General features: G+C 41.0%; 1 protein-coding gene across 2 annotated transcripts in view; it reads right to left on the bottom strand.

Moving 5' to 3' along the window:
• Positions 1–14,903, bottom strand: part of TSHZ2 (teashirt zinc finger homeobox 2) — a 224,448-nt gene extending 209,545 nt beyond the window's left edge. For both annotated transcript variants that reach the window (XM_026057836.1, XM_026057846.1), the window contains exon 1: positions 14,701–14,903. In XM_026057836.1, coding sequence (XP_025913621.1) covers positions 14,701–14,740 — 40 coding nt within the window. In that variant the 5' untranslated portion in view covers positions 14,741–14,903. The remainder of the gene's footprint in view (positions 1–14,700) is intronic.
• Between the last annotated feature and the right edge of the window lie 97 nt (positions 14,904–15,000).

Raw genomic sequence — 15,000 nt, 5'->3', positions numbered from 1 at the left:
TATTACTTTTTATTACCTTTACCTATGTTTTATATGGCAAAGGGTCATAGAACAGATGCAGCTGCTAAACAAGGTGGCTTAGTAAATGAAGTCAGCTTCTGCAGAGAAAAGCGGGAGGAAGTTAGAGGGCATGAGTGAATTTCGCTTTAGATGCCAGATGAAGTTTTGAGTCATCGCTGACTCAGGTAAAACTCCGATTTAATACAACACCTCTGAAATGTAGCCTTTTCTAGATAAGGCAACAATAACCAGCTAGCCAAAAAACATTCAGAAGAGGAAGGAAATTCTGAGTAAGAGTGCAAAAATGAATCACTTTCTGATAATGTTTTTGTTATTATTTTTACAGATGAATCGGAAAGCTCTCAGGACTCAATTAAGTTACCACAGCCAATAAAAGCTTTGTGTCTTTACACAAAGAAAAAAAAGGACAGACACTTTCTACCTAGACACCAGGGTGATGGGCACATTAGAAATGAGGTAGATTAGATAGATGAACTAGATAGACACATCTAAATGTCCTCCAATGCACTCATTTGTTTGAYAGCCTGGAAAATGCCAACATTCCTGGGATTAAATGAAAATAGAAAATTGCATTTTCGCTGTAAAATATACACAGAACTTTGATATGTCAGTTTCTCTTTGTTAAATAAACCAGGGCCCAACCAAGTACTCCCCCAGCGATTCAAAGTACAAGAAGCTAAATGAAACAGTAACCAAGACGCTGACCAACTGAAAGCCTTTAAGTTGCTACCCTTTTACCCCAGGATATTAGTGAGGTGATATGACCTGCGCACACTTTGACACATTCATTTTTCTTGAGCTCAGCAACACCAAAATGCTAATTTGTCCATCTTGCATTGCTGTCTTGATATCGTATTTTTTTTTCTTCATGGCATCCAACTACTCCACCATTTGGGGCCTGTCAAACAATTATTTCTGCTGTGTGGGATCTTTTTCCCCCTCTTTGTTCTTCAAGAAAGTAAAAGTAAACAAAATTTCTTGGATATAAAGAATAAAGAACAACAATAACCTGAGTGATCCTCCCCAGAGGTTTCCAGCATAGGCTACAGAAGTATGGGCTTTGCTTTTGCTTCAGCTCACAGAAAAACACATGCAAACAACGACACACGGGTAGCCCTGCTGGTCAGATTCGACAGCTCCATATTTCTTTTTCCTAGCAAGTACCCAGCTAGATCTGGCAATAGGTAATTTGCAGTCTGAGAGGCAGACCCTGGCCTTGCCCACCCCGGCTTTGACAGCGCCGGCCGCGGCAGCCGTGGGGCTATGCGACAACCCGGCGGTGCCGGGGAGAGCAGAATCCAATCTCCTTGTGACAGTTTTCCCCACACACCATCACAATCAGCCAAACACATTTGTAATCTACTGCAGCTGGTGTTTCTATAATTGATAGAGATATAAAAGCCCTTTTTGCTAAAGTTGTACTTTTGTATTTTTTTTTTCCTTGGGGGAGTTGTGAGAAAGCGGCTACAAAAAGCAAGCTTTAAATTTCAGATAATGTGGCTCCCTTTAGAATCCCAAGCTTAAAGAAAGTAGTTACGAGTTTTAGCAAAGCAAAAAAAAAAAAAAAAAGAGCTAAAAACAAACATTTATTTTACTTGACGTAGCAAAACAGTGGATTAAAAAGTTAAATCAATGCGCCATCTGAATGGTTCCTGCTGTAGCTGCAATTTCAAATGAAATAAGAATGTTATAAAAACTCTCACATATTAGGCACATTTGGAAATGTCTCCTTGTAACTGTTCCTTAAGTGTTCTGCCTATGAGCACTAACAGGTCACTGCACAGGAAATGCAAAAATATGTTACGTTTTAATCAGGGCATATAAAACACTGTCTAGAATGTTACATTGCCCTTGGGAATCTGAAGTAAGTAGGAGAACTTTTACAAAGTCCAGGTCACTCTCCCCATTACATCACTGCAAAAGAAAAAAAATTATTAGGTTAAATTATATAGATGTCATGTATTAGAACTTTCCCCATTGCAGGATGGTGGCTGCAAGATGCTTATTTCCTTGGAGAAACTCATAATCACTCTCTTGTTCCCCTGAACATACTTTGTGCATTGAAAATATCACATTTTAACAGAACCTGAATATTGCCAAACAGTTATCATGGAAGAGGATAAATGCAAGAAAGAGACTTCTAATATATTCACCCTAACAACAAATTTGAGTACTTCACTTTAACACACACAGATTGCCAGTGGAGGTGTATCGGACACGAACCTATCGAAACCTGCCCGGCTATACCTCATAGGTGATAAAAAACAAAAGAAGGGATTTTAGCAGAGATGTTTGGGAACGATTAAGGTAAAATGTCCCAAATACAAAACAAGTGGAAAACCAGATGCAGATGTCATCATAACATACCCCCCCCCCGCYGTAAATATTTCTCCAGATGATTTACCTTTGTTTAACCTGAATCACAAGCTGATAAAGCCTCTAATAAGTTCACCGGGAAAGCACAGGGGCGACGTGAGGGCGGCTGTTTTCCAGATTACCATTCTCAGGATCTGCGTTGCCGAACGCGGAGAGCAGGGGGCAGGGGCGGCCTAGCTGGCCCTCACTGCCCCGGCCTGAGGTTTTGTCACTGACTTCCCAACAGAAAGATTCACTTTCGAGGGAAAACCTCCCATGCTGCAATAAATAAAATATAATAACCCCCAAGTAAAGCAAAGGCAGAGCTGCGAGGGCCCAGCCGCCGCCGAAACACACACGGGTCACTTGCAGGCAGTGACGCCCTTGGCCACTTGCATGTCGCGGCACGAGAACAGGCCTCAGCCGAACAGGCCCTTTTTTTATCCAGACAGCTATCTGCGGTCGAAACTCTTGGCATTACTCTTCCTATTTTCTCCGAGCGTCTCGCTCGGGTACAGCAGCCTCCGCGAGCGCCTCCGGCCTACCTGCGGCACGGCAGCACGGTGGGGGGCGGCGCGGCTCCTCCGGGGAGAGCTGGGGCCGGCCATTTCGCGGCCCCGCGGCCCCAGCCGGCCGAGCGGACGCCTCGCACGGCTCCCAGCACTGGCGTCCCACGGCCGTGCTCCGCGTGGCGTCCCCAAACCTGCCTGCACCCCCAGCCGCCGCCGCCACCGCGCTGGGTCCTGTTTATCCCCAGACAAATATCCCCAGAATGGATTTTAAAGGGGATGGGACTGCCCTGCGAATGGCGCCTGCGCGGTGGAGACGGCGCGCTCGGGCAGTGCTGTGTCACCTGTTAGAAATTCTTCGGCAACGGCAACTTTTGGGCTGTAAAAGTTGGACAAATTTGGGTGGGTTTGCTCAGGTAAAGCAGAAGATATCACTGGAAATTTTTCCCGTCACTGCCAGAAAGCACAGTGGTACTACAACTTTGAAAAAAAAAACCAAACTGACGTATGTCTTTGTAATTTTTGCCAAACAACATCCTTCCCTAAATTTCAGGAAGAATATTTTATGAAGGGAAACCTAGATGCCCATAATAGAAATTGTTGCTCTGAGCAGCTCAGGTCTGGAAACGTCAGAAACCATCGAAATCCAACCCGAAACATCAGACAACCCCGATGAGGGGAATTGCCGTGCCCGTAGCGCAGAGGTCTGCGCAGCGCGTGGCTCCGCAGCATCCAGACGCCTAATGGGGCTCTCAGGACCTCCCTCGTCTCTCTCTTCTTCACGAGCTCTTTCCCGATTTTCCTTTTTGCTACCACATGGCTCAACTCTTACAGCCGCAAAAGGCTGCCAGAGAGGTGAAGGCACCGAGCCTTCGGCCGTGGTGTTGGCTGCGGCAGTTTCTGCTTCGGGCTGCTCGCTCCTGCCTCCGTCCACGCACGTTGCCTCAACGCAGCCGGCTACAGGCACCACCAGGGAAGAGCAACAACAGCTACACCTCCAGACCCAGCACACACCGATGGTCTGTGCTATTTGAGCTATTTTTCTCATGCACAAATACAAGAATAATCAGTGTAGGCTACAAAACTCAGGTCTGAGCCCCCGATTCATCCAGGAGGGACCTTGGCCTTAAATCTAAGTGCAGACTTAAAAACTCATAGCAACTCCTTTTCAAACATTGAGTGTTCAGCTGCTCGTTACTGATATATGCTTTAAGGACGTGTCCTTAAATTTTGGACTGGTTTAAAAAATACCATTTTCTCCAATACACGCAAAATCCAGGGTTGTGAAATGGGTCTCTGGAATTTTGTTCAAGTGCTTTTTCAGTTATAAAGGATGTTTGAAATCCAAAATAGAGGGARTTTGCTATGTCAGGTGACGTTTTGTTAGCTTTTGACAAGAGAAAATATTTAATATCCTCATTTTTTTCCTGCTCTGAATATTAGTTTAATTGTCACAAATAATTAAATGCTTATGAGTAAAAGACATCTTTAGACATTTTGACAATACATATTAAGAGATGCTTTAAGGGAAATCTGCACAGATAGGCTTTTATTTGTTATGCTAAACAATGATGCATCTTGATTGCACTTGTTCCTTATTTGTGTGTGCAACAGGAGACGTTCTGTGAATGATCTGTAAGGAATAAAATGACAGTATTTGACAGGCTAGGAAATGTCTGGGCGAGAATACAGGATAAGGAACCCTAAAAGGACATTGTTTGTGGAGGGGCAATGGGATAGAGACACTCCCTTCAATCTAAGGCAATGAAAGGCTCCAACCACTAAATTACAGTTAATAACAGTAAGAAATAAACATAAATTACATATACAAGGCTCAAGCTCAAGGACTTTGGGCCACTAAAAATATATATTATTATATCAATTATCAAAGAGAGCCAAATTCCCATCCTGGGAATTTGCATATGAACTCTAATAACCTACTATTCAGAAATAGAGGCAAGCATTAATTTCCACATGAAAAGGAGCCATGGGAGAGCTTCCCAAGCCCCAGCTCCAGCGAAGGCAGCCCTACCTGGCGCCTTGGCCCAGCAGGATCGGGACTGTGTTAGAGAGGGCAGCAGGCGGCCTCTCAGGTACGGCAGATTAGCCCTATACTACCTAAGATTTATTCTGAGTTCTTATCAATATAATGGCTCAAATGACTATTCTCGAAAGGTAATACCATGTGAAAATAAACATAAACAATCCCTAATGAATCCATAGGCTATTACTTGCATCATATTTCTTTTATAGGCAACACACACATTTCCACTTCAGAAAAACAACACTACCCTTGATCTAGGTTTATGATTCCTCTTGACACAAGAGAGGGACCTGAGCAAGATCCAGTGGGAACTGCCTAATGCTAAATCCTTTGGAAAATTTGGGTCTCTTTTAGATGCCTATGTAAGGATTTACACACTTAACTTGAGAAGCTGCCTTACAAAAATCAGGGCATCAAAGTTTATTGCCTGGAGTTTCCAGCCACCACCAGCACTCTGTGTGTGGGGAAATGTGTTTGTCCTGTTAAGTAATAATTATACTAGGTTTCTTATATCTCTCAGGGTAATATATGATATATTGTCAGAAATAGAAAGCTAGATCCCAGGTCTGAACAAAATAAACGTAGAACAGGATGTGGGTGGAAAACTAACTGTAAATGAATTCTCTAGTCCTGACACTTACCAGAGGCCAAAAATGCATCTGAGGATAATTTAGGGAAGTTAAGGAACTTAAATTATGCTGCCTAAAACTATCCCCTAGGAAAGATCCCTTGGCTTGGAAGTTCACAGAGCTCAGCGTTCCCTGACCACAAGCCCTTCCCCTCCTGGGAACTCCTGGGCTTCAGGAGGTGGTGCAGAAYGGATAAATCTGGCTTCACGTCCCATTCCTGGTGCGTTCCCGCGATGCCCCAGCAGAAGGGCTCCAGCAGGGAGGCAGGAGCAAAGCTGCTGTTTGACCTTGAGGAAACTAGCTAATACCTCCAGGCTTCAATTTGCCGTTTTGTAAAGTGGGGGGAAATACTCTACTTTACTGGGGTTATTTTGAGGACTACACCGCATTAGTAAGAAATCCTCAGAAGAAAGGTGTTAAGTGTGAAGAAATATTACTCCACTTCCTATCAAAGCACATATATACGAGCAAGAACCATGCAGCTAATCAAAAGCATTAGAAAGCTTTTAATTTTTTAGCATTTAATGCTACAGATGATCAATATAACTACTTAGCTTCTTTCTCCTTTCACATGTTAATTTAATGCTACTTGCCTGTGCTTATAAATGTTATGACGTGGCTGAAAAAGGCATAAAAATAATTTTGGTAGACCAATATACCATCCAGAAAAAGGTTATGGAGTGGGTCGTTTCCCCAAAAAGCATCTGTAGAGATTTTTTTTTCTTCACTGCAAAACTGGACATCATGAAAAGATCCAGCTCTTCTCTGTGAAGTTCACTCACATTGTAGGAAGTAAATGAGTTGATCCTACATGTACAGAAAAAATTGTAGGCCTGGTGAATTGAGATRGTGATTCCCGGTGTAATTTATACAAAATTATTTATATATGGAGAACTCAGAGTAAAATCTTCCCTTTCTACGAAAAAAGTGACTTCAGTCCAAGCAGACGGTCAGTGATAGAAATGGATTTATTGTCTGCACATACTGAACTGCACTTTGGTGCATTTAGATTTCCATTCCAATCTGCTCTAAGCAGAGTTTCACTAAGAAAAGTCTCTGCTATCAAGGCATCCCAGTGAATTTAATTATTTTCATTAAAAACAAGAATTGTGTGCTGCTGCTATTTCAGTAGAAATTGTGCACTGATCCCACATAAACAGACCAAATATCACTCTAGCAAGGATGCTTTGGGAATATTTAATAGCATTTTTTAAGTTATGAAAGCAATACTGGATGAGATTTACTACAATTTAAGATAAGTGGGTCTTAATTTTATATGAACAGAGAGACTTAAAAAGCAACCAGAAAGAGTTCTTATTATACTATACAAGAATATTAGGCCTTGCGCAAAATTGGCCCTTTTCTCTTTTACATACATAAAAACAAGCACAACAGGCTTTTCAATTAAATGAGTCTTTTGAGAGAGATGTAGGAAGAGCCAGAAAGCTCCTTAAAACTTTATTGCTTTTCATCTTTGCCAGGTAGGGATGTATATTAAAAATGACCTGTTCTTTCCAGTACATGGCCCTTCCTGCAAGCTGTTTCTTCTAATTTCACCCATCAATGTTAAGGGTTATCCAAAATGGGAATGAAAGGGTTGGTCTGGATTGATTTTGCCCATACGTTCAGTAGTTTTGCTTTTCTATAACCATCTAGAGCTAAGGATGCTTCCCATAGTCTCTTTAGCATCGTGAGTAACTTTAATGAGTCCCAGTATCATTAGATGATAGCAGTTGACAGAATACATGGAGAAAAGACATGGAAAGGAATAAGACACAGCTATAATAGATACAAGCCATGGAGATGAAAGAAGGAAGCCAGCATCTCATTTACATTAATACAATAAAAATACAGCATTAATGTTGCTAGTTGTAATTTTTTTTTCAATAAAGTCAAGCCCGATTATATCTGAAAAAAGGCAGGCTGTGCATTCCTCACAGGTCTTGCAAGTGTTTAGGCTTTAAAGAACAGTTACTGGCTATTAACTTTCTGGATTTAATTGCCACTAAAAAACAATCTCCGTGAAACTTCAGTTGAAAGCCACTCCTCAAGAACCAATGGTCTGATCTTTCAACGCCCAAACTGCTTTGTTTATAGCAATACAAATTCAGAGCTACTATTCAAGTAACTCCACTCCATCATTATGTTATGTGTTTTGTTTACTGTATTATGTATATGCGTGTATATAATTATATACACATGAACATAAGCCACAGTTCATCATGAGAATCAGTCAGAAGCAATATGGCCAAAAATCACAAATCACACCCTCAAAAATAATCAGACTAGCTGAAAATTATGAGATGTTAAAAATCATAACTTTGAGATTCATGGTATATTTCTTTTAGAGTAAGAACTTTTAGATTGCATATTTTCAAGCTTTTTAGTTCCATAGCAAAGGGTTTTAAATACATTTTCCTTTTAAAAAGCATACGGGGTACTTGGATAATCACCAGACTCCAGGAACTGTGGGTTTAAAGCAAATACACACTAACAGAGGACTTTCAGTGGACGTAACTCCTAACATCATAGGAATTTTAACATGTGGGCAAATATTGGTGGAATAATTGAAAAGTGCTCTAAACAACCACGATTTCCAGCTTGTATCACTAAGAACTGTGCATCCCTCTCCCAGGCAGGCGCTTGCCCACTAACCTACCCCTTTCCCAGGTGTGTGCGGGTGTGAACATAAAGCGGATCTACTTCCAGTACATTTAATACTGTTCATTTGGCTGTGGAATTTTACCAGTACCTAGGACCGTTGCGCGCTGCACATTATAAACTACGTATTTTTCACAATCTAATCCTGTCCTTTTGTAACTATTGTTGTGACTTTATTTTTCCTAGGGCAAAAGGAAAAAAACCATTTCTTTTAGGGAAACAAAGATTCTCTTCATTTTTCTAAACTAAACACTTAATGCAACACTTAGATCATAAGACCAGTTTTTCCACTTCTTTTCTCCTGAAAAACCTCACAAGGTAACGAATGAAAAGGCTGCAACAGTTAAAGAGGGATGTGCAAATCTAATGGGAAACAGCGTGCTTCTGTGATGCGTTTCTCCTTGAAACCTTAAAAATATACTGCTCACTATCAAGGTATYCTGAGCTGCAAAAGATGTTATTATAACATGGTTAAAAATGTAGGCGCCAAGACCTAATAGCCTCAAGAGAGAGGTCACCTTAATGAGAAAGAACCGATTTTAGTGTCTAAAACTAAATGAAACTTTTAGGCTTTTGATTTGCAAAACAGTCTACATGATTTAGGTGAGAGCTGCTGCTGCTGCTGCTGAGCAGGACATAGCATAATGTATTAAAAAGGATTCTTTAAAAGACCAGATCACCAAGAAACAGCACTCAATAATTAACACAGAGAAGGGAAACACATTTTAGAAGGGAAGTTAGCAGAACAAGTAAAAAGTATCAGTCATACGAACTTCAGAAAAGAGTGGGGAACCATTAGCAACATAAGTTAACTGCCAGAAGTCTCCCTCGATTTCAAAGGCAGCATGTGTTTAAAAGCTTAACGGTAGAATTGGGTCCCTCTTTGGACACTAACTCTAAGTATTTTTCAGTAACAGTTTGTTTTCCAGCTAAACAGCCCAGCCTCACATCTGCAGTCTTTACACAGGCCAGTTACCCACTGAAGCAAAGTGCTGAGTAAGAGCTGCAGAACTGGGCCCACTCTCATGTAAATTATTGTAATTAAATAGGTAATGAAAAATTACTGCTCTTGCCCGAATGAAATGTAAGACTTCAGCTGAGAGTGTAATGTGTTTCCAATTGACTCCTGTATCAGATTCGGAGACGGATGAAAATGTCTCTCTGCTTGCGTGAGCATGCTTTAGAGGTAAAACTTCCCAAATATTTTCATCTGAGAGAGAAGGGGGGGGGGGAGAAAAGGGCTATTTTAATAATAAAGTCAGTAGGGTCCCCCTTTTTTTTGGCTTAATATGGTACACACACGTTGCAATCCAAGAGGCAGTAAATAGAGAGAATTTGAATCTTTTTACTCTGCATTTACTAATAATACGTCATCCGTTAGAAGAACCAGGCCTTATTCTTCCATCCACTAGCTGACATGATTTTTTTTTTTTTTTTTTTTTTTTTTACATTTGAGCTCTTAAGATCTGCACAATAGCTTAACACAATAAGTGTTTAGCCTCTGGTTCCAACTGTAATTGATAGAGTACAGTTCCATTCCCTCCGCTGCTGCTAAGTTGGGAATTGCAGCCACAGCAACTGACAGCTTTTTTTTTTTTCTTTTTTTTTTCTTTTTTTTTTTTCCGTGAGTCTGGAGTTGCTCTCTGGGAGTGATGTCCTCATCGGGATGTGAAGTAAAATGACGGGAGAAAGGCTCACCATAGCCCTGTGCTACGGAGGAACTCCAGGGACCTCATCTAGGGGAAACAGTGACTTGAGGTGGGTGCTGCTAACGAGAGCAAAAAATCACGAGAAAGGTCTGGGAGGAAATACCAAAATCCTGCAGTTTTGAAGAAAATGGGCTTTTCGATTAGAGAGCACGGAGGAGGGAGATCATTTACGCAAAAGAATTTCTGACAATGAATATGCTTTTAACTGTACTATAAAATGATGTCATTTACTGACGGAAATGTCTTTCATATTACAGTCACAGTGTCTGAACTCTTGGTGAGTCCCAGTCTTTATACGGTGGTAATATGCTGTGCTCTGCTATGAGAGATTAAAATTGAAATCAGCAAACAACTGCAATGAATGTGATTTCAAACTGTCCCATTCAGGCCTGACTTCTGACATGGGGACGAATTACGTAGCAGCTTCGGACACAGTAGCCCGATACCAGAATTTAATGCAGACGGCACCTAATTTGGTAGATCTTTAGTTGGAAAAGATATTTCGGACTCTATTTCGGACTCTATTTAATTAAGCGCTGGGTAGAGCCTCCTCTTGTTTGTGCGCACCTTGGCTTTTTTGTCATCTGTCAGCGTGGTGATGTGCACAGTAACGGAAAGGTTCGCAGGCAGGAGCTATTTAGGTGGTTTTGATGTGCACTTGCTTTTCTAGAGGATGTTTAAACAAAGCAGTGCTGCCATTGCTACAGTTTCACTCAGTACTGCTTGCTTGGAACCTGTTTCTATTGCCCACGTAATAAAGGATACAAATAATATTTAAAAAGCCACAACCCTTCTGGTTATTAATACATGTATACACTGCTTCCTTTAAACACAGGAATATACACATCAGACCTAGCTGGTCATCTGCTCTGCTCTCTGAAGGAAGCAGAATTTCACTTTCTAAAAATGTTTCTGTTTTAAATAACCTTCACTATTAAGGGGCAAATTGCAGCTTTAAAGTAATGACTGCGAACTGTCTTCTGTTTGCTGCTGCATGGGGACTTTTTCAAAAACAAAACTGCATTATTCATCTACAGCTCCAATGAACAAAATAAATGTGACTGAGATCTGTTTCTGCTGTACTTTTCAACAGCTTTGGTTCTTAGATAGCCTACTGGAGCTGGGAGAGAAAGAAAGGAAGAAATACAGAATTGCAGCCGGTAAAGGCGTTAAGTCCAGATTCTTCTTCTTCGCAGGCTTTAAAAAGCAAACTAGCAATTCATGATCACAAAATAAAATATGCACATTTAAACAAGCTGCAGGGGAAAGGAGAGTTTAATCCAGTGAAATTGTGTTTGAAAGCTATTTCATACCCCTAGGAATAAAATCTGAATAGCAATTCTGCTTTGCTCCCACCCTTTTTCCACCCTTCTGTTAATATATTACCATTTGTTATGGAATTGTTACAAGAGTTCTACCCCAGAGGTAGCTGCATTTCACTGAACGGCGAAGTACTTTCTGGGCCTGATTCCCTTCTTGCTCACCGGAATAGATAGATAGCATTCACTGCAACTGCACTGATGTTAGTGAAGCTATTTTTGATTTGTACCCGAGCAAGAGAAAAATTAGGCCCACGGCTGGTAAAGCCCTTTGTGATTCATTTGGCTGAAAGCTAACAACACAAATGGGTTGTTTATTGTAAACAGAAGTATGATATTAAAGCAGGTGCTGATATAAAGAGACCTCAATACCTGCTTTAAGAATTATCGAAATGGAAACGGTGATCTCAAAAGAATGACAATTCAAAAAAAAGATTGAGCCTTGCGAAGATCAAAATGTATTTCATACTGTTTCTGTGTTGATGTGAAATAAAGTAGCTTTAAAAGTATAATTTGAGATTTAAAATCTTCATCATCAAACATAAATAGTGCCCCATTTATCCAATTACACTACCTTGTTTCATTACAGTGGTCTGTAACATATTTCTTAGGAATACAAGGCTTAAAATTAATAATAGAAAAGGACAAAATTGCCATGTATATTTCTCTAGATAGGTTTTCATCTAGCAGCAGGACTTCACTTCTGATTCACTTGCTGGTTCTCTCTAACCTTTACATTATTCATTAATCAAACTAGAAACCTGCTTTCAAAGTCAGTGCATGGGAGTAATTATTTACAGTTGTGCATAGTATTTAATTTTAAGCAATGACAAAAGCAGGCATGTCCAGAATCATAAGGCTTTATCATTTCTATTCCGTTGGAGGTGAACTACCTAAAGAAGCTAAAAGTTGCAAACTTCTCTTCAATATCTCTGCTGCCATCAAGACAAAATGCAGTGCAACTGATACCTTTGAACTTGTGCAAGTAAAAATAAATAAAAGTGAAAATTAAGTAATATATAATGTACTAACTCCTTTAAATAAAAGGAATAAGGAGCTTTGTTATCGGCCTTGGTGAGCGATTCAGTTCTTATTGCACAGTCTGTCTACTGTCACTTTGAGGTATTTTTCACCATACAAAACAAAACCCCAGTACTATCCCTGAAAATGAAAGTCAGTTTTAAGAACTATATACAACAGGCACGTCTGTTCTTTGAAATCCCCCTACCCCCCACAAACCCACACATACAACTTCAAAGCAGGAGAACTACTGCAAATGTATAAACCTACTTCAAATCGGTTATTCTGGCTGAAACTGGACTGCATTTGCAGTATTTTGCTCACCTGAAACAACATTGATCTGAGGACAAATATAATCAAGGAAAGGCACCACTGAAGACCAATGCACATTTTATAATGAGAAGAGGGAAGGAGAGACGTTACTGTGGTCATTCAGATTTCTATCTCATTACTAAGACGCTCAAAAATACTGTAACATTCTGGATAAAAACATATCTTACTGTATTCTTAGCAGGGAAATCCTGGGAAACAACAATATGGGCTTTGCTTGCAAGAATTTCCTTACTGTATAGCCTATGTTCCTAAAAAAGAACAGGGTGCCCCTTCTGCAAAAAGATACTACACACATTCCAAGTGAAAATCCTACTTTGAAAACAAAATAAAATGAAGCCTCATGCTCCTGACAGAAAGAAAAAAGGAGCAATTCTAGCACTGTCACTGAGATGATCAGCATCCATGAAAAAAATAGCTATTTATCCTGCAAGTTGAAAACGTTAATGCCTTATTCAAAGATAGCCTCTTTGTGAATAAACAGTAATAGCAACTCATCAGAGAGTTCTTCCGAATACATATATATGTATGCATTTCTATCTTAACTATTATTTATAGTTAAAGCGGATCTTTGCTTGCCAGGAAACATGCTAGCAACCTGCATAGGTGCATCGGTCATGTCCCAAAAGGCTCTGCCTGCATACCATCCTCCTACACCTATATGAATACGGCAAAATGTGTAAGTTTATAAAAGTTATGCCCGCCCCAGTCTCCCAAAAATCACATTTACCTTTGAATGAATCCCAAGCACTACTTTTCAAAGTTTATTCAACTGTGCCACTAAACTTGCCCATACATTTTGTCCCACATATAATATGCTAAAGCACGAAAATACTCAGAAGGAGAAGGAAAAATTAGTACACAGTTTTTAAACTGAGGACATAAAAAATAGTTTTCTTTAAAGAACTAATCTGAGGAAGGACATAAAGAAAAAAAGAAGGGGAAAAACCCGCCTACATTAAAAGCCAAACAAGATAATAATTGTGCATGTCTGGCTAAGAGAATCTAGAGGGCAAGCCTTACGTCATTGGCACTTGGGTTACCATGGTGAGTGATTTATTGATATATATCAAGAATGAATAGATCAAAGGCAGCAAGATGACAGGTGATCAATCAAATGTCAAATCAAAGCTGGCAATCAACTGGAAAGCTGATTTTTCAGTGGGTGGGTCTGGCAGAAGAAAAATGAACTTCCATATTGCGCTTCCCAGAAACAAAACCCCACCACACTATTAAAAAAAAATAAAAAGCAATTAAGCAGCCTGAAAGAAAACTCTTTGAAAAGATTTACTATACAGGCCCACTCATCTGTTTCTTTTTCTTGGCCCCCAAAAGAAAAAGAACACCCTGCAAATGACAAAACAAAACACTTCCAAAGTTGCAAACTATTTTCTTCTTAAAAAAAAAAAATACTAATTGCAAAACCACTTGGCATGTGCAAATATATCAACTCGGATAGCAAACAAAAGAAGAATTTGATTTGAAAATGTGGATTGTCTTCTAACAGTCAGAACGTTTCATTTTATTTCCTGTTGCAATTTTCACCACTGATGATCAAAGGCTGAACTTCCCCACCGGGCTCCTCAGCAGAGACAGTCCCTGCACTATTTCAGGCACACGCAGCACACACTCGCGCACTCGCACACGCCCGGCCGGCGTTGCCACCAGAAACGCGGCGAAATAAAAGGTTACCCACACCGACCCTCTCCGCGAAACGCACGTTTCTAAAAACAAAACCAGCATTACAAAAATCGGGGGGGAAAGAAGAAGGCGCAAGTGGGCAGGGGCGGGCGGGAGGGCGCGGGCCGGCGAGCAGCCGCCGCGCAAAGTTGGGGGGAAGTTTGGCCGGGGCAGCGCGGGCGCGGGGCTCCGCGGAGGCTCCGCGGGCGCCGGGCACAGCCCGTGCCCGAGGAGGGGGCTTGGCAAGCGGGAATGAAACTGGCTCGCTAGAGTTACGGAGGGGAAGGGAGGGGGAGGGGGATAAATAAATAAAGATCCAGCCCGGAAAAGCAAGGGTGACCCTAAATAATAATAAAGATGGGGGGTAGGAGTGGAAGGAGTGGAGAGACACGGAGGCTGTGTAAGGGGATGGCTTCTCCTTACCTGCAGCCCGTTTGGGTGCTTGCTGTTTCCTCCTTGGCATCGCTCTACTTTCTCCAATCTCACTTCTGTCCCCAGATCCGAGAGCCCTGAGACGCTCCTGAGTCGTGTTTCTCTGCCTCTGCCTCTCAGCTGCTTTCCCCAACACCCCCCAGACAAGCCTCCCCTGCCCCCCTCCTTTCCACTTCACTGATAGGAACCTGTTTGGTTTTTTATTTTATTTTAGAGATCTAGGTTTTTTCTTTCTCTCTCTTTCTCTCTCTCTCTTTTTTTTTTGGTTGGCTTTTCTTTCTTTTTCTCTCT

The sequence above is a fragment of the Apteryx rowi genome, unplaced genomic scaffold, assembly GCF_003343035.1.
Source record: "Apteryx rowi isolate R43461 unplaced genomic scaffold, aptRow1 scaffold_0, whole genome shotgun sequence".
Taxonomy (NCBI): domain Eukaryota; kingdom Metazoa; phylum Chordata; class Aves; order Apterygiformes; family Apterygidae; genus Apteryx; species Apteryx rowi.
Note: the sequence above shows the minus strand (reverse complement) of the source record. Positions and strands in the feature narration are given on the sequence as shown.